The 23447-nt window shown below is 38.1% G+C and overlaps 1 protein-coding gene across 1 annotated transcript; it reads left to right on the top strand.

The window, feature by feature from the left end:
• The first annotated feature begins 1725 nt into the window (after positions 1–1725).
• LOC116267745 (uncharacterized) lies at positions 1726–9955 on the top strand. Its single transcript, XM_031649630.2, has 6 exons — positions 1726–2286; positions 5546–5771; positions 7206–7296; positions 8835–8912; positions 9052–9650; positions 9737–9955. Exons 2-5 carry the CDS (start codon positions 5680–5682, stop codon positions 9394–9396), a joined length of 606 nt encoding a protein of 201 aa, XP_031505490.1. The 5' UTR covers positions 1726–2286; positions 5546–5679; the 3' UTR covers positions 9397–9650; positions 9737–9955.
• The last annotated feature ends 13492 nt before the right edge of the window (positions 9956–23447 follow it).

Raw genomic sequence — 23447 nt, 5'->3', positions numbered from 1 at the left:
CTAAGGAAATGGAAAAGATTCCCTATTCATCTGTCGTGGGAAGTCTTATGTATGCTCAGGTTTGTACTCGTCCGGATATTGCACTTATCATTGGAATGTTAGGCAGATACTTAAGTAATCCTGATATGGATTATTAGAAAGCAGCCAAAAATGTATTGATGTACTTACAAAGAACAAAAAATTTTATGCACACATACAGGAAGTCAGATCAGTTGGAGATCATTGGGTATTCAGATTCTGACTTTGCTGGGTGCCAATAAAGTAACATAGCATGTTACGAGGCATCCAATCATGCTTTATGGTTGCAGAATTTTGTCACAGGGCTGCGCATTATGAATGGTGTAGAAAGACCACTAAGGTTATTGTGTGACAATAATTCAGCAGTCGTGTACTCTAATAAGAGCCAAAGTTTGTCAAAGTCGAAGCACATCGATATTAAGTTTTTGGATTAAAAAGATGATACAGAATGGTCAGGTGTCTTTAGAGCATATTGGGACAAACTCTATGATTGCGGATCCGTTTACCAAGGGTTTAACACCTAAGGTCTTTCATGAACATGTTGTTCATATGAGGGTGTTACCTTTGGATGATGTACTAGTTTAGTGGGAGTTTGTATTTTATTTGCTCTGATGTATAGACACATATTTAGTTTTCTGCATAACAAAGTTTAAGTTCTTTAGTTTCATTCTGTGTTTATGTGCTTTTGATCTCCATAAAGTTTTAAAATTGGACCAGTTGAGAATAGACATGTTGTAATCACATTATATGTAATTCTCATGTTATACATCCATATCAGATCTATGTCATTGATTGTGTTAACATTTGTGATCATTGAAGGTCTAGCTAATTTTAATATAGCGAAAGCCGCTTTGGTTCTGTGTTGATATGATCATGGACGAGATTTGTGAAAATGATGTTTAATAAGATAGCAGTTATGAGCTCTTAAGGTTTTATACAATGTCTGAATGTATGAAGACATATTTGGCCCAAGTGGGAGATTGTAAGGATCATTTGGTGGGTCGGCATATGTCTATGAGGAATTTCAGACATTATGGCTGTCTTAATGTAAATATTTGCTTAAGTGATTGCATTTTTGGATATTACATAATTTTATATTGTATGGGGTAATTTTGTAATGTATAGATACTTGTACGCAATTACGGACTCTTTGATGAGTTGAATCTATAATTGCCCATAATATAAAATGGTAGTGGTCCCTGGGGTCATGCAATGGTTGGTAGAAATGTTGGCTTCTAGGGTTGTCTCTTCCCCATCTGAGAGTGACCGCAAGTGCACCGCAAAGACCCTGAAAGATCCTACTGCAATCCGATCGTCCATTTGTTCAGATGGATTCAGGTACGCTTCCGCTACAGTTAAGATTTTGTTTCAATGATTTAGCATGAACATGATCCTGTTTAGGACATATTGTTTTTGTATATGCATGAGGGAAATCTCCCATCACTAGTAACCATGTAAATGGTCAACTTTGACAAGGTAATTATATCTAGAGAAAATACTTGGACATTATGTTGCATAATGAGAGGCACATCTTTTAACTGTTGTCTATGAAATCCAAAATGTTGTACTTCATTATGTAGTTTTCCTGATAATTTATCTTTTATATGTTTTCTGCGCTTTTAACCTGTTTGGTATTTGAAAGAAGCAATGCTGATGCAGCCGTAAAAGTGGTTGATATCATGTCTGCTGATTTGGTTCACAAAGTGATACCAGCATGTGTACCACCAGTGTACCCTCCAAGATTTGGTCATGGTTGGGCTTGTATTCCCCTGATGCCATCTTCTGGGAGGGCCAGCCTTGACAGCAAATCCCGATCCATTGCTTCTGCAGAAGGAAACGCTTCAATTATTTCTGCCTATTCTTGTTCTTGTCTATGCTATTGTCATTTAAGTACATTTTTTCAATTTATTGCAGGTTAACAACTTTAAATCGATGGATACAGATGCAATCAAATCTCCATAGAGTGTCTGAATCCGCTGCCACCTGAAGATGCATAGTTGAAGTTGGAAAATCCAAAGCTGAGTCCAGATTTGCTATTAAGCGTTCTTTTGAGCCTGACAACGATACAGAGTGAGAAGAGGAAGACAAAGGCCATGTTGTAGTCGGAAGTCATGTATCTACATCTGTTTCAGAGTCTGATGCACAAAATCATGGCTCTTCAGAATTCTTACAAAGTGCTCAGAAGTTTGAAAATGTGGACCTGGAAAAGGCAGTTTTTCTTTCATTGGATTGGGAGAACGAAGGACCATATCAAGAAGCTGTTGAAAGGTTTCTCTGCTTATTGTCTATCTTTTATAATGTTTTGGACCTATGCAACAACTGACTTTATTCCACTGCAGTAGTATTTGTCTTGCTTTTCTCCTATCTTTTATGTTGGGAGGCTGGGTTGACTAGCATGATGGATTATTATGGTGGACATTATTTGTTTCTCAAAATCTAATTATTATGATCTCTTGCCTGTTGTTGATATATGATAGAGGGTAAGCTAAAACTAGTGTCTACATGCTTGGTAGGTACAGTTTCTCATATATACTTAAAGAAAAGGGAAAAATTCGTTCAAGTTTATACCATTTTCTCTTTGATTTTTTCCTTTTATGGAGACAAAAAAACTCATCAAAACTTTCAGATGGGTAGCCACATGAAGGTTACTTGTTTGATATGTGTTTGTGTGTGTGCTGTGTGTACAACATAAAAAAAAGACACTGAATTTATCACATAAACTATCTATAAAATTGAATTCAACACAAAACTCTTAGGAAGAAGCTCCAAATTATGCATGTTGTTTAGTTATCTATAAGCTTAGTTCTTAGGAGTAGGTGATGAATGTTCATCTTCCTCAACAAGACATATGTCCCATATGTGATTTTTTTTTTTAAATAATCTTATATTTTGCAGAGAAGAATGCCCACATATACCTTTATAAAATGATGAAGCTAGCTGTTGTCTAGCCTCAAATGCTAGTTTTCTTGCTTTACGACTAACTCAACTGCTGGACCTCTTCCTTCCTGTGTGCATGTCAGGGTCTCAACCCCCCCTATTTTACGCATTCATTTTTCAACCCTTTGACTAATAAATTATTATATGTGTTTCCTAATTCAATTTATTGCTCCTCCGTGGAGACATTTTTCTTTACCATTGTCACAAATCCAATGGTTCTTCACCCTCCCCCCACCCCAACCCAAAAAAAAAAAAAAGCAAAAGCAGGACAGAAAGAAGGTAAAAAAGAAAAACAAGAAAAAATTTATGATATTTGAAGAAAAATGAAAAAATAGAAGTATCATTTTTTTTTATTTCCCTTTTTCCAGAAAGAGTGTTTTTTATGTTTATTTAATATTTAATAATTATTTGAATATTGATCAATCTTTTTGTAAGAAAATGAGTAAAAAAAACTAAAATATGTTATTTTTTTATATTTTTAATTGTTTGAATTCCCAAGAAAAACAAACTTCCCAATGCACACCTTAAAAGAAAACCTTGTTGTTAGGGACCCGAGAATTGTATCTGTAACAACCTGGCCAGTGGATCCTAACCCACCCCCAAGTAGGCCGGAAAAAGGCTAAGAACCAGTACAACTAATCATTTAACAATTCCCTTTATAAGTCTCAAACAATTCTTTATAATTAAACTTTTGGAGAGTTACAATCTCCACCCTCCCTCCTTTAAGGCACGCGTCTTCATGTGTATGCGACCTTAGGTTTGAATGCTGAACCGACTTTGATACCACTATAACCACTTGGCTGGCAGATTCCAACATGCCCTCTAACAGTTTCGGTTCCACCTCAGAAAAGGTTGAATCAAGACAAAGTCACTTAATAACCCCCTTTATAGGTCTCCAAAGATTCTTTACAATATTGGATAAGAGACTAAGGTGTTACAATATTAAATTTTTGAGTGTTACAATCCACACCCCTTAAGGCACATGAAACATCGTAAGATGAATTCAGCAATCTCTTTTTTTATCCCTGGCCACCAAAAATTTCTTTTTATATTTGGATACATTTTGGTGCTTCTTGGATATATGGTATATCTCGATACCTCTTGATTAAACAATTTTCGAACATCAGGCATTCTCATGTCCCAACTGTTGTTTCATTCAAATTAGAATATAGAATACCCTCATGTATATGTGGCTACCCTAATAAAATCACAAAGTCTCTGTTATAACCTGATCACTTCATAGATCCCAAAACAAAACATGCATAACTAATTTCTCTCAAACACATTTAATGCATTCTTATTACTGCTGGATTCTTGATGATATAGTTTTTGTTTTAAGTACAGGTTGTTGTGATCTTGTTACATATCTCTAAATTTTGAGATTGCTTTGTTAGTTTTTGTTTACTCATATCTCGGATTGTAAAGAATCTTGAGGGACTTACAAAGGAGGTTGTTGTGTGATTGGTTGTCCTGGTTCCTAGCCTTATTCGGGCTGAAACCAAAATGGTTAGGGGGTGGATTGAGAACTGCTAGCCGGTTTCTTATAGTGGTATCAGAGCTGGTTCAATACTCAGACCTAGAGTCCCACACAAGCAGACACGTGTGCTTCAAGAAAAAGGGGGGTGGTGGATTGTAACAACTCTAAAGTGTTAAGAATCTTTGGAGACTTATAAAGAGGGTTGTTAAGTGATTGGTTTTCTTGGTTCCTAGCCTTGTTCAGGGTGGAAACAAAATTACTAGGGGCCAGGTTAGATCTACCAAGTACCAACTAGGTCATTATAGTAGTGGTGACAATGCTCTCTACCATTTGTTTATATGTTGATGTACTAACATATGAAGTAATTCTCGTTAGTGTATCTCAATGAAATGGCTTATGTTATGTCTTATGCTGTTACTGTTACTTTTTGGAAAAAATATGTTCCTCAGTTTTAGCAATAATTTAGTAACATTGACATCTTGATTGGTTCACGTTTGGTTCCTTCAATTAGATGGGAAAGCTTGCTTTTGCTTCCAAAGTTTTCCCCCACGTCATCCTTTGGGTGGAAACAAAATTACTAGGGGCCAGGTTGGATCTAACAAGTACCAACTAGATCATTACAGTAGTGGTGACAATGCTCTCTACCATTTGTTTATATGTTGATGTACTAACATATGAAGTAATTCTCGTTAGTGTATCTCAGTGAAATGGCTTATGTTATGTTTTATGTTGTTACTGTTACTTTTTGGAAAAAATATGTTCCTCAGTTTTAGCAATAATTTAGTAACATTGACATCTTGATTGGTTCACGTTTGGTTCCTTCAATGAGATGGGAAAGCTTGCTTTTGCTTCCAAAGTTTTCCCCCACGTCATCCTTTGTCTGATTAGAATTATAGGATGTTTATTTTAGAGGATGGAAGTTAATACTGGACCAGATGAAGTGTCTGAACTCTAAAGACATTCTGCTACTCAGATGATGCTGGTGAAAGTACACTTTCTGTTAATGAGTTGAATAAGAACCATTCTAGTGTCAGTGTCCATCATATACTGTTCGGTACGTGGCCTCAGAATCCACTGTCATTTTAATGATTTTCCACATATATTTGTTTACAGATTAATAGGTGAAGGAAAATATATGGATGCTCTTGCTTTATCTGATCGTTGTTTATGTGGTGGGGCTTCTGATTGGTTGCTACAGTTGCTAGTTGAAAGAGGTGAAGAAAATCATTTAGCCACTGACTTGCCACATGGTTATGGTATACATAGCGTATGGAGCAATAGTTGGCAATATTGTTTTGAGATTGAAAGATAAGCAACTGGCCGCCAGACTTGCTCTCAAGTATGCAGCAGCCACCCCTGTGTTACATTTCTCTTCTCCATGAATAACTTTTTATGCTTCACTTTTTTCTACCATAGATGAAGTCCTGGTGCACCTGATCACATCGGACTAATGAACTGATTTTTAAGAATGGATATTTGCTAATAGTTTTAAGTCGTGTAGATTCTCTGCTTGACTTAGGATTTGGTTCACTATCACTGCATAACCGTAATTCACCACTCAGCCCTGTAGTTTCGTTGTTGGTACCACTTAAAGTCACATAATCGTATGCATTACCTTCTGTACTTTACCAGCTTTGCTTCAAGTCTCATAATTTTTGTTCTAAACCATAATCCAGGCATTTGGACTTGTTTCTATTTGTGTATGTGCAGTGATTGATGCTGATACAGGTGTTAAAACTGAAAAGATATTCTATTATAGTCTTTGAAGAAGTGTTGATATTCATGGCATTCAATGTTTTAAAATGGGCAAAAGAACATTTTTTTTAAATGTCAAAATGAAAAACACACAAAAAAAACATTTTCACGTTTTCTTTGCATTTTTTGCTTTTTTTTGTTTTTTTTTTTTTGTTTTTTTGCGTTTTTGACATTTCGTAGTTACCAGATTTTTTTTACATGTTATTTTTAACAATTTTCCTTTTTTAACTTTTTAAAACTTCCTGAGATTTCCTTATATTTTCCCAAGAAAACCAACTCTACCCTCTTGCCATTTAATATCCGAAAACGATATTTGTGATAATGGCTTGAAATATTGGTTTACATGTGAGATGTATTAGCCACATTCAGACAGGACTAGTGGACAGTCCTTAGGAGTGCTTGAAGATTGCGAAGCATGTTGTTTTGCAGAGAAGGGGGATTCATTTCCAGTGGCTTGTCGGAAAGGACATAGGACAAGGCCATGTTGAGAACTCTTTGACTACTTCAATAGGAAAACTATTGATAATTTAATTATGAATATCAATGGCTCTTCAGGTGCCAGCATGAAAGTCCATGTAAGCATTTAGCGAAGCTTTAAGCACTGTCTCTTTTGTTAATGGTATGCCCAGTTCTTTTACTTTTTATTTCATATGGTTTATTTGACATTAAAAAATTTGGAAGCTTTTTGTTATTTGAAATTATCACACATAACTAAAATCTTGTAGCTCTTCGTCTTCAAATCCTTGATTAACTTGCTGAGGACTATAACCAATGATGGAACAAATAAGTTCCAGTAATCATATCTAATTATGTAATTGTGACATAAGATACTTAAATTCAGTTCCAAGTCATGTTCCATGTCTAACCTTCATAAAGAAGTAACATAAATGGGGCATCTCCATTTTCATTTTTGGTATCTTGCATTAACGTTTGCATGCATAAGAATAAGTGTTTCGGCCTTCTGGGTCATTAGTTCTTCATAATGGGCTTTTCTTGATTTCTGAAATATCAATTGCAGATATCTTCATAGATGGGAGCTTAATGCTGCGATGGATGTTCTCACCATGTGCATTTGCCATCTTCCACAGGGTGATCCTCTTAGGAGTGAGGTGCAAAATCATTGATTGTTTATCTTGTCTTTCATCTTTCGAGTTATTTGTGTGGGAAAACCATTTTAAGTCTCTTTGTTTCTGGTCTGTGTGAGTATCTTGATTATGTCTACGCCACAAAGAAACGGCTGCCTGATTTGTCCATCCACCTATATGAGGCCGGTCAGGCCATCAAGTTAGGGCATTGACACTTTATTTTCCTTCATTTCATAGGTTGGATGCTTCTTTCCCTAGGAGAGGACCTTACATAATACATTCCCCTAAACTCTATCATTTCTTTGTTCTCTCTGTCTCTGTCTCTCTCTGTGAGAAGCTAGAAGATTGAGAAGCCACCGTATTCTTACGGGTTTCTGATTGCCTTTTCTTCCTTTTGGAAAACTAATGATTCTCTAAGCATTCACTTCCTTTGTGTATCATGTAAAAGTTATGATAATTCCAAAACAAAGATTTGTTTTTTCAAGCTTCATTTTTTTCTTCATTTTCTGCTCTTGTAATACTGCAGATCTTTCAAGAACTGATTTCTTCAGCTTTTCTGAAAATGACTCTGTCGGTGTGTTAGTAAGGTCAAAACCCATGACGTGCATATGCGTGTGTGCGCATGTGTGTCTACTCTCATCAAGAGTAAGGGGAACAACACAATGAGGTTGCTCAAGAGGTCATCCAGGTTATCCTAATGAGGCTGAATATCCCTTTTGTGTCAGTAGGTTATAAGATGATTTAAGTGATTCCCTTAAATAGAGGAACATTGATAACACTGGATCCATAAATATTCAGTGTATCTTAAGTGCCTATAAGTACTTTTTTCGACATTTACCAAAATCGGGCCTTGCAGAGTTAGCACCAACTAAGAAACTTATTCAGAAGGTCTATTGTTAATTTATTTGCTTATACTAATGAAGGACAAGGATAAAACCTCTTCCTGTTAAAAGTTCCTTCTGAAATTGGTTTGTCAATTTCTATCTGCTGGATCCTTTTATTTTCAATTAGATCCGAGAAAATGACTGGAGTACTTCTGGCTTATTATTTTACGTAACATTTTAATGAAAAATGAGAATTACCATAATTGACTTCATTCCTACAGGATTCAAGCAGCAATTATGTCTAGATTCAATGAGTTGGTGATTGAGCTCCTCGCTTGGTAGTTGAACCTTTTAGGTGGTTCTATTCTATATCTGATTCCCAATGCCTGATTCTAGCATGCAAGCATGTAGTTTGTGACTTTTTTACAGCTTTGAATGTGGACTGATACTGCACATACACATCAATCATTGTCTTCATGTATTAAAAAGGGAATTTGAACAATCTACAATTTTGTAAAGAACATCATGGAGATTCTGGGACTTTTGTTAAGGTTGAAACTAATGCGGCCATGATCAATTTCCATACTAGACTTTTCTGAAGAAATTAGGACCTTTGAGCAATGTTGTCAAAATATGACGAAGCTTTTAGTTAGCATAGCCTTTTTATGCCAATTTTTTCGTACTTGTGAAAGCTGAAAATGTGCGTTGAGATGGTGATAGCTATTTCTATATCATCAGGCCATCCTAGCACGACAAGCTTTGCAGAGATATAGTCACATACTGTGTGCAGATGACAGATATAACAGCTGGCAGGAGGTGAGTGGCTCATTGTATTTTATGTTTGTGTATGGTGACTCCTGAAAGACTCTGATATCTATAACAGAAATAAATGTTTAAAGGATTTTGACTAATGGTGTTTTCCCCTTAATCTCCTGTCTGAATGAGGTTCATTCAGGTTGAAGCTGATTGCAAGGAAGATCCTGAAGGTCTTGCTTTGAGATTGGCTGGCAAGGGTGCTGTTTCTGCAGCCTTAGAAGTAGTTGAAAGTGCCAATTTATCTATAGATTTGCGGAGAGAGTTGCGGGGCAGGCAACTTGTTGAGCTGCTTACTGCTGATCCTGTCAGTGGTGGCGGTCCGGTAGAGGCTTCAAGATCCTTTCATCATTCCATGAAGCTAATGATGCTCTGCCAGTTGCTATGGGTGCCATGCAACAACTTCCTAACTTGCGGTCAAAGCAACTTCTTGTATATCTCCATGTCTTTGTCTATAATTTCTTCCATTGACAGATGTGGGAGCTGAAAGAACTGGCTGTTTCTTGATATTTTCTTAAGCCCACTATTGTCCATTTTTAAAGGTGCACTTTTTTCTTGAAGAGGCGTGATGGAAATATGTCACACGCTGAAATCTCCCAGCTTAATGCTTGGGCTCTGGGTCTACATGTTCTTGCTGCTTTGCCTTTGCCTTGGCAGCAACGTTGTTCTGCGTTACATGAGCAGCCTCTGTTGATCTTAGAAGTCCTATTTATGTGTAAACAGTTAGATTCTGCTTCTCAGGTAATGTGGTATTTCACAAAATAGTACCATGATTGACTATCTTTTCTTCTAACAAGCTATGCTGTCTGTGACTTTTTCATCTGCAGATCATGAAAGAGTTTCCTTCACTTAGGGACAACAATCTGATTCTTGCATATGCGGCTAAAGCCATTGCCGTTAACATGAATCCTCCTGTTAGCGAACAACGTGCCCCTATGGTGGTTCCCAGAACAAAGCAGAAAACACAAACGGGCATGCCTGCAAAATCAAATTTTAGTCACAGCCTCAGCAACTTGCAGAAAGAAGCTCGCCGTGCATAGGAGATTGAGGCACTCTTATTGGTAAATTTGTTCCGTATATTCGCACTTTTAAGACAAATATAATCTTTTGTTACTTTAACTATGATTGGTACTTTATTTCAGTACACAATTAGCAAAAAAAAAAGGGTTTGCAAAATACTTGAGGAACAATAATCAATGGTATCACAGTCGAGTTGAATTGACCAATTCAAGTTGGTGGCAAACCAATTCAATTCAGCGGCTGATTCAATAGTGTCGCATGTCAATTTAAGTATTTCTAAGACTTCTTTGATTTTTAATTATATGAATTTTCAACATATATATAATTTTTTCAAAATTGAATTTTGATGATTTTGTCAATGTCAATCAATTTAATTGAATGACTGAATCAGCAGCTTGGTGGATTTAATTCCAATACTGCCATTAAACATGAAGAACCTTCATTATCTTGTTGGACGAGCAAATATTAATGACGTACTTCACCAGAATATTTAAGGACATACGTTATGATTTCCGAGGACACACAAATTTAGAATACAATATATTCCACTCCACCTCTCTTCCCTCTGCCTTTAGCTTTCACTTATTCCAATTTATTTTTTGACAGAAGATCTGCCCAATGTTTTGGACTATTTCAGGAGACCATGGAGCTACGGTATTCTAAGAATGATAATTGCAACTATATATATATATATATATATATATATATATATATATATATATATATATATATATATATATATATATATATATATATATATATATATATATATATATATATATATATATAGTGAAAGAGAGAAATGTCCAATCGTATATTTCCCTTCAGAGATGGTCAATATAATTTTGCAATTCATCACCCCTTTATGTGACGCAGTGTGTGCATGGCTTCACATTCACAGGCGAAGCAGACCAACATGGTGAAAGAAAGTAGGCAGAAAACCAAAGGCTTTTCAGCAAGAAACATGCAAGATTCCAATTACCAATATTAATCTCTTCTATCACGAATAAACTGTTAATTTTACATGAAACAAGTCAAAACCTTTATCCGTTAACAACTGGAGCCCTCCTACCATTCAAAGTTGTTAATAGATGCACCTTTTGATATTTTAGGCACCCGAACTTCTAATTTCTCACCGATAATTCTCAACCAACAAATTTTGCAAACTATAAAATACTCTGTATTGAGGAGGGGTGACAAGTGATGTTACATTGAAAGATCACATGAACTTTGACTGTCTACAAAATGTCCTCGACGGCTTCAACGTCTAGCAGTAGACGTGAATGTCAGCGTTCATGAGCTTTGATTTCATGTATTGTCACATCCTTTCCACTCAAATGCCCAAAAGAACTTCCCTCTTAACTAGAATAAAAATATGGACCATCTTGACCAGTCAAAAAATAACATATATTTCTTCTCTTTTCCAACTCTAACTAGAAGGCTATCGATCATCCCAATTGTTCCCATCCATCTTTTTCAGTGGCTCTAGAGGCATGGCGACTCATGGGTCTGTTGGGTGTTGCTGATTCCTCATCTTCCCAACCATCATCCCAATCTCGATCCCAACCATCAGCTGGACTAGATTCCAGCTTCCATGAGGTGGTAGTGCCTGGAATGTCTGATTATGGCAAACCCATCTCAAGCTCCTGGTATCTAACACCACCATGGCGCTGCCTTTGTCTTCTAAGTTTACAACAGAGATAGGTTCCACCAACTGTCAGCACAGCAAAAGCCAAGAAATATGCACCATACGTAGGTGTCACAAGAGATGCATTTAAGGGCAAGTCCTGGAATATGTTATTCAATGATTGTTTCCTCTGAAGTACACATTCCCCATTTCCAGCATTCAAAATTGCTTTTGATACTTCGGAACCAACACCTGGCAAGATAACCTGAAAGAATGAAAATGATACGATAAGCATTTGCCTTCAAATCTCAAATTTGAAACACTCATAAATGCAGTTCTCCCTCTGAGCTATTCTAACTAAAGGGCCTTCAGCACTTGGATCCTATAGTACGACATGATACACATACAGGTCCACCTGGATAACCATGCAGGTCTGCTCTATCCTAAAGGAGCATAAGAGATGCAGAAAATGTACCATGCATAAACAAATTCCAATTTAAAGTTATTGCTACACTACAAATATAGAAAATTAAGAAAGACGAGAAGCTAAACATGGTATATAAATGAAGAAGAGTACCTTAGGAAATGGCATGCTAGTTATCCCTAATTCCTATGGGTACTGCCAATACTCATATGTAGATGCTTTTTATCATCCACTCATACCATCAAATAAGGAATAAAGCCTACAAAGCATCATAAGAATGTACAAACACACACTGACGCCACATATAGATATAGAAGAGAGAAGGTTTGCATCTATGGCAATGTTCAGCTAATGTTTGAGCAAAGGACAATTTGGTGGCTGCATCCTACATCTCTCTCTCTCCTCCTCTCTCACAACACAAACACACACACACATATGCCTTCTACCCAATTCTTAACCCAAACGGTAGATCCAAAATATAGATGTCACTGTAGAAATAATATTCCGTTCAGAAATAGGTGAAACATTGTGAAAGAAAAGGGAAGAATAAGTTTAAGGTATGATACTTTTCAAGGGAAAGGGAGAAAGTTTGAGGTATGGTTCTTTTCAAGGAAAAAAATGACAGTATGACAGAAAGCTACAGCTTTAAAGGTAACAATGCAGTTAACTTAGGCAAGGACAACTTATTGTTGACAAAGCAAATACTAATATTCTAATCAAACAACCATCCAAGTTGTGATGGAAGAGAAAATAGAAGAGACCTTCAGTTTCCCATGTTGCTTAAGTTGCTTCACTTGCTGAAAAGAAGAACCAATGGTGATATTGGCATGTAGATCATCCTCCCCATCATTGTGAACCACAAGAAATGAATGATTGGGTACTACAGAATAGAAAATTCAAATTACTTCATACTCTTAAAACTGGAAAAGCAGTTAAAGATCTCTAAGCCAAAATTATGACAGGAGTACGAGAGTAGTTTAGAATAACATGAAGGTGCAAGGGCCATACACTTGATTTGTAAAGCAAATGTATTATTTTGTAATCGTTCAAAAGTACATAATCATTTTGCTTAGTCATGTTCTATAATATATATCAAGTTAAAAAAACATAAAAAAAACAAAACTAGAGTGAAAGAAGAAAGAAACATAACATTTTAGGCCGAAGTAGTCCCCTAAGCACAGACATCACAGGAAAAATATCACTTGAAGTGAAGTAAAACTATGGTCTATTACCAGCTAAGAATTACAAACACGGAGCTCATGCCATCCAAAAGGGCCTCCAAGTTAAAGGATGTCAAGAGTTCATCTGGCATGTCTCACATGGCATAGCCTAGTATGAAAACTTCCCAACCCTGCCCTCCAAAGCACTGACTGTCATCTATAAGTCATGTCTAGAAACCATTGAAATCCAAACACATTGTATCATCATTGTTTGTTTTTTGACAAGACACAGGTTGCAACTTTCAATCACCATTCTTGGGTTTTCTCAACAAGGTTTTTCTTGGGTACGAATTAGAAAGTTTGATTGTCTAATGAATTCAAAAAATTTAAAAATATCAGGCAAATCATAGAAAAAATATAAAAAATTGAGTTTCTACTAATTTTCCTATGAAACCATTGAAAAAATTCAAAAAGATATAATGCTAAAATGATCCCCCAAAATATTAAAATATATCTCAAAATATTTTCTTTTTTTTGGGAAAAAATGAAAATATTGCAATAAGAAAGTGATAAAAACATATAAATTTTCGTTCTAGCAATATTTTCACGAAATCAATATTTTTTTTCCACTTTGTCCTTATTTTCAGTTGCTAAAACGATATTCTTAAAAAATGGAGATATTTGTGACAACTGTTTTGATTAATCATAAAAATGGTAGCAAAGAAAAAAACATCCCCCAAGACCATAAGTGATCATGGTTCTTGTAATGTTCCATCCTCAAATGCTCAACATGCTTCCATGTATTTCGGGTGGATGAATAGAGTGGTTTAAGGGCAAAAAATTTGTCTGAAGACCTGATATCATCCCATTCCAACTTGAAGGTTTCATGTGTTACATGGAGTTATAGCCATAAATATCATGATATTTTTTAGATTATCATGACATTAACAAAAGAAATGAAAAAAGAAAAAAGAAAAGAGGGGGAAAATATGCAATATTTTGGAAAAACATTAAAAATCAATGTATAGCAATTTTATTTTTATCACCTGTGAGTACCCATCTTTCAGAAGTAGCAATAGAGGGAAACCTTTCTTGTCCAACAAGTGCATTAACTGAACTACGATCCTCTTGAATATTGGCCATTGCTTCCCAAGAAGTATTTGCAGATGGAGACAATCCTAAGCTTTTCCGCTTACGATATGGTTCCTTCGAATTAGTCTTAGTACCACTATCACGAGGTGTCCATGAAAGTCATGGATGAAAGCCTTGGAACTGACACTTATATAGATCCAGTTGAAAAGAAGGAAATCCTACTACCTGTGAGAGACCATCTGGGCCTCCAAGATCCAAAACTGTGTCGGTGCCTGGGTTGGGGCCTGTTCTGCCCTTAACTAATGCATCACTTTCCTTTCCATTAGAACAAAGGGTGTAGGCACCCATGCTACTCAAACCAACAACCAGCCACTAACCAACCGCGAGCTCAAGCTAATGTACGAACAAGCTACAAGCATAACTGGTATTAAGTTACTGTATTTGTTAAGACGTGTTTATACTCAGTATTAGGCTTGAGAGGGCACTTGTGTAATAATGTTTCTTTTAATGACTTTCTTGTAACTTATCCCTCTCCTCTAGTCTATATAAAGAGGAGTTAGGGATTCTTTCGAGGTTAATCAAAGATTAGTTCTCTTAACTTTATCATGGTATCAGAGCTCCAGCCGTCTCCTCCTCAGCGAGTTGTCGCCGACTGAGCGGCGCCGCCGCCGCCTCATCGGCGTCAGTCGCCGCCGCCGCCTCATCGGCGTCAGTCGCCGCCGCCGCCCTTTGCCGCCCTGTCCATTGCCGCCTCGCCCTTTGCCGCCCTGTCCATTGCCGCCTGATCCATCCCTGCTGCCCCTCGTCGCCCTACCCATTGTCTGCCTGCGCCGCCTCCGCCTGTGCCTCCTGCGCCCGTCCGCCTGCGCCCGTCTGCCTGCGCCGCCGCCTCCGCCTGTGCCTCCTGCGCCCGTCTGCCTGCGCCCGTCCGCCTGCGCCACCGCCGCCCGTCTGCCTGCGCCCGTCTCCCTGCGCCCGTCCTCCTGCGCCCGTCCGCCTGCGCCGCCGCCGCCCGTCTGCCTTCGCCGCCGCCTCAACGCTGATTTTTTCCTCTCTGCGTCTTTCCGCTGCATGCTGCTCCGCCGCTGCTCTGCACGCTGCTCCTCCGCTGCACGCTGCTCCGCCGCTGTTCCGCCGCCTGCTCTGCCCGTGGTTCTGCACGTTGATTTTCTTCTCACCGTCATCTCTGGTATCTCTCTTCGTTCAGCTCTGCTGTTGCCTCTTCTCGCCGATCGGACTTCTGGATTGCTACCTGCGTTAACTACATATTGCTTCATGATCAGCATGTTGTCTTTCGATATGTGATTGTATTCTTTTGCCTGCACTTCCTATTCCGTGGCTCGGTTTCCTCCTTTGTGTTGAAAGATGTCTGAAATTAGTAGTGGCGCTAATACCTCTTCCTTTGTATCGTCGGGAGAGATGAAGAGTTCCCCATTTTCCAGCATTATCACCAAAATGGATGGGGGTAATTACGAGATGTGGGCCATGCAAGTAAAAAGAACTTTGATCGCCCATGAGAAGGAACATCTCATATTGGAGCCCGAGCCCGTACAGAAGGTAGGAAAATATACTACTTGGTTTAAAGATAATTCATTGGTTATGGTATGGATTGTTGGTACTCTTTCACAAGAAATTGCAAATGAAGTCTTGCACAAGGACAGTGCAAAGGATATGTGGGATTCCCTTGCTGCCACTTATTCACAGGCAAGAAATGAAACGCGCATTATGCAGCTTCATCATGATATCCATCAGATGCGCCAAGATGGCAGACCTCTTCACACTTATTATTCTAGTCTCAAGTCCATGTTTGAGAGACTGAATAGCTACTTTCCCGCATGCAAGTGTGAACAACAAAAGGCATACAGAGATATGCTTATGGTAGGGGTCTTTCTTTCTGGTTTAGACTCTGTTTATGAATCCGCAAAGAACCAAATGCTTACTAGTCCCTCGATTCCTCCTATTGATGAGGCTTACAGTAGGCTCAGCAGAATTCCGATCTCTGCATCGACTGTTCCTGATACCACTTCTGCTATGCTTGCTACTCGTGGCAGAGGAGGACCTTTTTTTGCCAGAGGAAGAGGGGGCCGTGGCCGTGGCAATACCCCTTCGCGCCCTGTATGTCAGTTTTGTCACCGCATTGGTCATACTGTGGATAAGTGTTGGCAGAAACATGGTCGTCCAGCTTTTGCAAATCAGACTGTATCTACTGATTCTCCTGAGCAGCCTAAGCCTCAGCACATGGTATCCTCCAGTGAGTTGCATGTAGATGACATTCTCTCTCAGTTGAGGCACTTGATTGGCGACAGCGCCCATCCATCCCCTGGTCCGACCACTTCTACTGTTCCTACCGCTGCGAGTGCTTCTTCATCTGGTATGTATTCTGCTTGTACAGTCTGCTCTCCTCCTGACACTACAGATTGGCTTATTGATTCTGGTGCATCGACACATCTCTGTGGGGATAAGATGCAATTCACCTCTTACGTCCCTACTCCACCGGGTCGTTCGGTTATTCTAGCAGATGGAAAAGATTCACCAGTTGTTGGACATGGAGAGGTCCAACTTACTTCATCATTGCCGCTGCAGCACGTTCTTCATGCACCAGAATTCCCCCATAGCCTACTTTCTATCAGTCAGATTACCAGAGAATTAAATTGTCGTGCTATATTTGACTCTTCCTCTCTTGTGTTTCAGGATATACTGACGGGCAGGGTGATTGGCAGTGGCCGTGAACAGGGAGGTCTCTACAGGCTAGTGCACTCCTTTCCCTTTGCTGGATCTACCTCGTCGGGGTCGTCCTCATCCTCGGCTTATACTTGGCATTTACGTTTTGGACATCTCCCGTTTCAGAAACTGCTGCATGTTCTCCCTCAGCTGTCTCATAAGTCGTCTTTTCAATGTGAGTCTTGTCAGTTAGGCAAACACCATCGGTCATCCTTTCCTCCGCGGTCTAGTAGAAGTAGCCACTCTGTGTTTGAGTTACTTCATTTTGATGTTTGGGGCCCGAGTCGTACTCCTGACCTTCAGGGTCATCGGTATTATCTTGTTGCTGTTGATGATTACAGTCGTGTTAGTTGGGTTTTTCTTATGAAACACAAATCTGAAGCGGGTCATGTAATCAAAAATTTTATCAATGAAATTCTGACTCAGTTTGATACTTGTGTCAAGATTGTGCGCTCTGACAATGCTCTTGAGTTCTGTGCTTCCTCTTTAGAACAATTTTTCAGGGATAAGGGTATCATTCACCAAACTTCTTGTGCCTATACCTCTCAACAAAACGGGGTTGCTGAAAGAAAACACCGCCATATTCTTGATGTCGCCAGAACCATTATCATACACAGTCATGTTCCCCATTCTTATTGGGGAGATGCTGTTCTTACAGCATGCTATCTTATTAATCGCATGCCGTCATCCGTGTTGGGAGATCTTATTCCTTTCTCTGTTCTTTTTTCTGACAGAGAATTGTTTTCTGTTGCACCTCGTATTTTTGGATGTGTTGCCTTTGTTCAGTTACTTGGTCCTGGGCGAGATAAGTTATCCCCTCGGGCTATCAAAACGATCTTTGTTGGTTATTCCCGCACTCAAAAGGGATATCGTTGTTATGATCCTTCTACTCGTCGATATTATGTGAGTGCTGATGTTACATTTTTTGAGTCCACCTCTTATTTCTCTCCCAATGGAACTCAATTAAGGGTGCCTGAATTTAGTGATGAAGTCCACCTTCCTTTACCTCTCATGAGTTATCCACAACCCGTTGCTTCGCGTTTTGGGGCTATCTACCAACGTCGCACTAAACCTGTTCAACCTGCCCCCTGTGCTCCTGTGCCTTCACCCAGCATGCCCAAGGTACTTCCTGAACACACAAATCCTGCTGACCATTCTTTATGTGATGATGCCACAGGGGACTCTCCAGAGCATGCTACTGGTCCTCATATTAATGAACTTGATATGCCTATTGCTCAAAGGAAAGGCAAACGCAGTTGCACTATGCATCCTCTCTCTGGTCATTTGTCCATGGCTCGACTCACTCCTACTTACCGCCAGTTTGTCAAGGGACTGTCGGCTGTAGCTCTTCCACAGACTCCTATGGACGCTCTTTCTGATCCCAAATGGGCCGCAGCTATGCAAGAAGAGATGGATGCCCTTCAGTCTAGAGGCACCTGGACACTAGTTACTCCTTCATCTGATGCAGCTATTGTTGGTTGTCGATGGGTGTTTACTGTTAAATACAGAGCAGATGGCAGCATTGAGAGATATAAGGCTCGCTTGGTTGCAAAAGGCTATACTCAGACTTATGGGGTTGATTATTATGATACCTTCTCTCCTGTGGCACGACATGCTTCTTTACGGGTTCTTCTCGCTGTTGCCGTCAGCAAGAATTGGTCTCTATCACAGCTTGATGTCAAAAATGTCTTTCTGTATGGTGACCTACATGAAGAAGTGTATATGCAGCAACCACCAGGGTTTGTTGCTGAGGGGGAGTGTCAGAAAGTGTGTAGATTGAGAAAGGCAATTTATGGTCTGAAACAAAGTCCTCGAGCTTGGTTTCAAAAATTATCAGAGAATATTGAGTATGAGGGCTTCAGACGTTCTTCGGCTGATCATTCCCTTTTTGTCAAGAAAACTTCTACAGGTACAGTGATAGTTCTTGTCTATGTTGATGATATCATTGTTACAGGGGATGATATTCAGGGGATTTCCAACATCAAGGGCGTCCTTGGACGACACTTTGTCACCAAGGATCTTGGTGAGCTACGCTATTTCCTAGGTATTGAGTTTGCCAGAAATCAGAAGGGTCTTATCATGTGCCAAAGGAAATACGTTACTGATGTCTTGCAAGAGACAGGTATGCTAGGATGTCGACCTGCCTCTACACCCATGGACATCAATACTCGCTTGTATGATGATGATACTGAAGATGTTGATGCTAGACAATATAGAGGGATTGTTGGGAAGCTCCTATATATCACTGTTACTCGACCTGATATTGCCTATGCTGTCAGCAGAGTGAGTCAATTTATGGATAAGCCCAAGAAAGTCCATTGGGATGCTGCCATGATGATTCTCAGGTATCTGAAAAATTCACCAGGAATGGGACTCTTCTTTCAAAATGGTACATCTCTCACTATATCTGTGTATGTTGATGCTGATTATGCGGGATGTCACCTTGACAGAAAATCCACTACTGGGTTTTGTGTGTTTATTGGATCCAACTTGGTTACATGGAAGAGTAAGAAGCAGACAGTGGTTGCCAGATCAAGTGCAGAATCTGAGTATAGAGCTATGGCTCAGGCTACTGCTGAAGTTATGTGGGTTAGATCTCTGATGTTGGATCTTACTGTGGAAGTGCCTCTTCCTATGCAATTGTTAGGTGATAACAAAGCTGCTCTGTTTATTGCTAATAATCCTGCTTTCCATGAGAGAACCAAGCATGTTGAAGTAGATTGTCACTATACCAGAGACATGATTCAAAAGGGGTTTGTAAGCACCTCCCATATTTCAACTACAGGGCAAACTGCTGATATTTTTACTAAAGCTCTTGCAAGAGGACCATTCCAAAGTTGTTGTTCCAAGTTGAGCTTGTTTGACATATACGCTCCAACTTGAGGGGGAGTGTTAAGACGTGTTTATACTCAGTATTAGGCTTGAGAGGGCACTTGTGTAATAATGTTTCTTTTAATGACTTTCTTGTAACTTATCCCTCTCCTCTAGTCTATATAAAGAGGAGTTAGGGATTCTTTCGAGGTTAATCAAAGATTAGTTCTCTTAACTTTATCAGTATTATTATCCCATATGAAGCAAAGATAGTAACTGGATGTTTGATGAATAAGTTCATTAAATTCAACAGCAGTGGCAGAGCATGGAATTTCTTTTTTTTTTTTTTTTTTACTGCAGGGCACTTAAGTCACCATTGGATGGAGGCAGGTTTGAGTATTGTGTAGGCAAATAACCACACAAACTCGCAAAAAATCCTATTTTCAAATTGATACTTTGGGGAAATTGTCTTTATTTACATCTTTGGAGTTCCTTAAAAAATTTAAAATTTTAGAACTAGTGCCCCTTAACCAAAAGCCGGATAAATGCTCAGATTCATTGCAATAAAATGCTTACACCAGCTCACATGTAGCTCGCTACTTTGCAATAAAATATTGACACCAACCCACATGTAACTCGGCCGTAGTTCAAAAACATGTACTTTTTCTCTTACCTTACTTATGTTGGCCCACATGTAATTTGCATACGGTTCAAAAACATGTACTTTTTCTTTTAACTTTTTTATCTTGTTTGTAGTATGGAACGTTCATAATTATTGTCTATTTTCATTCTATATGTCTCATAAAAATGTTTCAAACAAGCAGTCTGTTGTAACTGAATGTCTCACGGGATTCAGACAAAAAGCCGGCGCATAATGAGAATTGTCAATAATTTATTTCACTGTCCAAATTTGACACTTATTTTAACATAGATGTGGATATAATACAGTTTTTTCTTGATTTTTTCACAAGTAACAAAGTTTTTAATATATTGTGCAATTATTTCTTGTCAGACATAATATTGATATTTTTAATATTAAATACAAAAAAGTTTGTATATAAAAAAAATTATAAAAGGTTTGTTTCCTTGTGTCTTGTTTTGGAAAAGAATAAAAGTGAACCCAGAAATCAAGTATCGATTGTACATTTGGGCATCCTTGTATCATCAAGCTCAACGAAAGACGTTGAAAGCAGCAATTTTCCAGTATTATAATATGTTGTGAGTTTTCAATTTTCTTTATGTATCCAAAGTTTTGTTAGAAATGCTGAATGAATTAAAATTTTAAATTTTGAGATATAAAACAGTTTTTTTGTTTATATGGATGATTTTTTTTAAATTTCCTTTATCTCTATTTGGAAAATAGGGTATAGATGTTAATTCCACTCAAATCAGCAAATGGATGCCAAAAAAACACTAGTCCAAGTATTCCAAAAGGGTTGGTACAACAGGATCGACAAGGGGCTAGCAGGTGACCACTCTCCGCTTTGAATTCCCAAGAGCCAACTTTTTATGTTGCAAACAAATGATCACCAATGCGCAAGTTGAAGCCCAACAATCCTTCTTTGAATAATGTTGTCATCATGGCACTAATGAATATTACTAACAATAGGTACCAGTGTCAAGTGGCGATCTTCCTTGTCCTCCACCTCAAACTTTTTAGCACCATCCCCCTCCCTGGTATGATTTTCTAGTCCTGCCATCCATTTCTAATAGGGATGTCAATATATCAAATTTGAATCGAATTTCCAATTGAACCGATCCGAAAAAATTGGACATGAGAAAAAAAATATCTGATTAAGAGATTTGATCATATTCGGATTTAAGAAATGACATCCAATCAGTTTTTTATTTGAATATACATAAATATCCGATCAGATTCGCGATTTCGAAACAGATTTATTTTTAGACAAATATCATTATGTAATTCTCTTACATTTTGAAAATTTGCAAAATTTTTCAACATTCGGATTCATATTCATATATGAATATAAAAATCATATTCAGATTAGATTCGGTTTGTAAAAATGAATTTCGGATTTGGATATGACCTTTGTTTATTGGTATTCGAATCTGGATATGTGAATATTCAAAAAGCGAATATGAACAAGGGTATATCCGATCCTTATCCGATTGGTTGACATCCCATGTCCAAAATATCTTTGGACAACTTCACAAACCAAAGACTCTACATTCAACATCATAATATTTATTTGCTTATGTTAGAAGCGAGACTCATCAATTGAGTTCCTTTTTGGGTTGAGTTTGAAGGAATATATCATGGGTGTAGAAATTTTTTCACAAAGTGCAAGACACCATGGCAATTCCTTGCACTTTTTTTTCGCAAAATACAAAGAATTTCTGCATCCACCATAAAATCTCACTACCTAAGTGAGAACCAACTTTCTTGCACCCCCCCCCCCCCCCCCAAATTGAACATCCAAAAAAAATATAAATGGTCAAAAGTACACTTGCTTCGGATCTAATTCATTGACATACATGGCTGAACTTGGCAGTGTTCAAGGGCTTTTTTTAGAGAAATCTCTTGCATGATGTATGTATTTCAAATAAAGCCACCTAAGTAAATTGTGTACCTTATAGTCCTTACCTTCATTCTCATCCATTCATGTCCTAGGAGAAGCTATATTTATTTGAATGTTGAAGTGTTTTCATGGGTATCTCCTAGTTAATTAGTTACCTACATTAAATAGTTCACCAATTCTTTAGTTGTGCTAATGGTCAAAGTTACAGAAGCAAACTATGAATTTGAACTATCCACCTCATGACATGTCACCAACAACTTTCAAAAGTTTGATACATACTTTCTATGGTTGAGTTTGATTATCACGGACCTGAGATCCGTAGTATTCAAGTCTCACCCTCTCCTCCTCAATCTAATTTCAAATCCATGTTTTTTACATTAAAGTGTGGATTTAAAATCCACATTTGGGGTAGATGATGAAATCTATAGTATGATATAACTGTGAATTTTAGCTATCATTGTTTTGAGAGACCCTCAAATCTGGGATCCGTGGAGAATAAAACGCATCTTAATTTTGCCCCTCTAAATATGATGAGCTTTCATGAGTCAAAAATAGATCGTTTTATGTCATCAAGTGTTTTGATTGGGTAATAGGTAGATGTGGGTAGGGCTGGACGTCGGTTGTACTTCACCCTAAGCCTGGTCAAATTGTAATAAAATATACATAAAAATGTTATGTAACATATAAAAATAGAATATAACAAATAAATATAATTATTTATAATAAAAACTATATATTTTAAATAAAATAAAAATTTTAAATAAGTTATAGAGCCCTTTGCAAGGCCTGGTTCCGAGTTGGGTAGGGTACATAGACACATGTCTCAATTTATTAATTCTGAAAGCATAATACCTTGTTTGCTTGGTAATACAAATTCCTTAAGAATTAAACATTTTGATTCTAAAGTTTCATAATTACAGGTATATTAAACACCCATTTAATGTGTGAGAATATTTTGATTGCTGCTTCTCATTTCAAAATTATTGGCTTCGACCTTAATTGGTATGCACTATACATCCATAAAATATAAAAAATCCAAAAAAGTCTGAGATGAGATGAGATATGAAATCCGCAGGGCCACCACGCAACAGAAACCTCTCTTCAACGTTACCTCTTGCCACTCGTCCCATTCTCCGTCTTCTC

This window comes from Nymphaea colorata, chromosome 14 (assembly GCF_008831285.2).
Source record: "Nymphaea colorata isolate Beijing-Zhang1983 chromosome 14, ASM883128v2, whole genome shotgun sequence".
Taxonomy (NCBI): domain Eukaryota; kingdom Viridiplantae; phylum Streptophyta; class Magnoliopsida; order Nymphaeales; family Nymphaeaceae; genus Nymphaea; species Nymphaea colorata.
The sequence above is the reverse complement of the archived record's forward strand: the minus strand, read 5'-3'. Positions and strand labels throughout refer to the sequence as shown.

Coding starts and splice junctions, on each gene's coding strand:
- LOC116267745 (XM_031649630.2), top strand. CDS start 5,680: ATGGTTATGGTATACATAGCGTATGGAGCAATAGTTGGCAATATTGTT. Junction 5,772..7,205: donor GCCGCCAGACTTGCTCTCAA/GTATGCAGCAGC, acceptor TATCAATTGCAG/ATATCTTCATAGATGGGAGC. Junction 8,913..9,051: donor GATATAACAGCTGGCAGGAG/GTGAGTGGCTCA, acceptor AGGTTCATTCAG/GTTGAAGCTGATTGCAAGGA.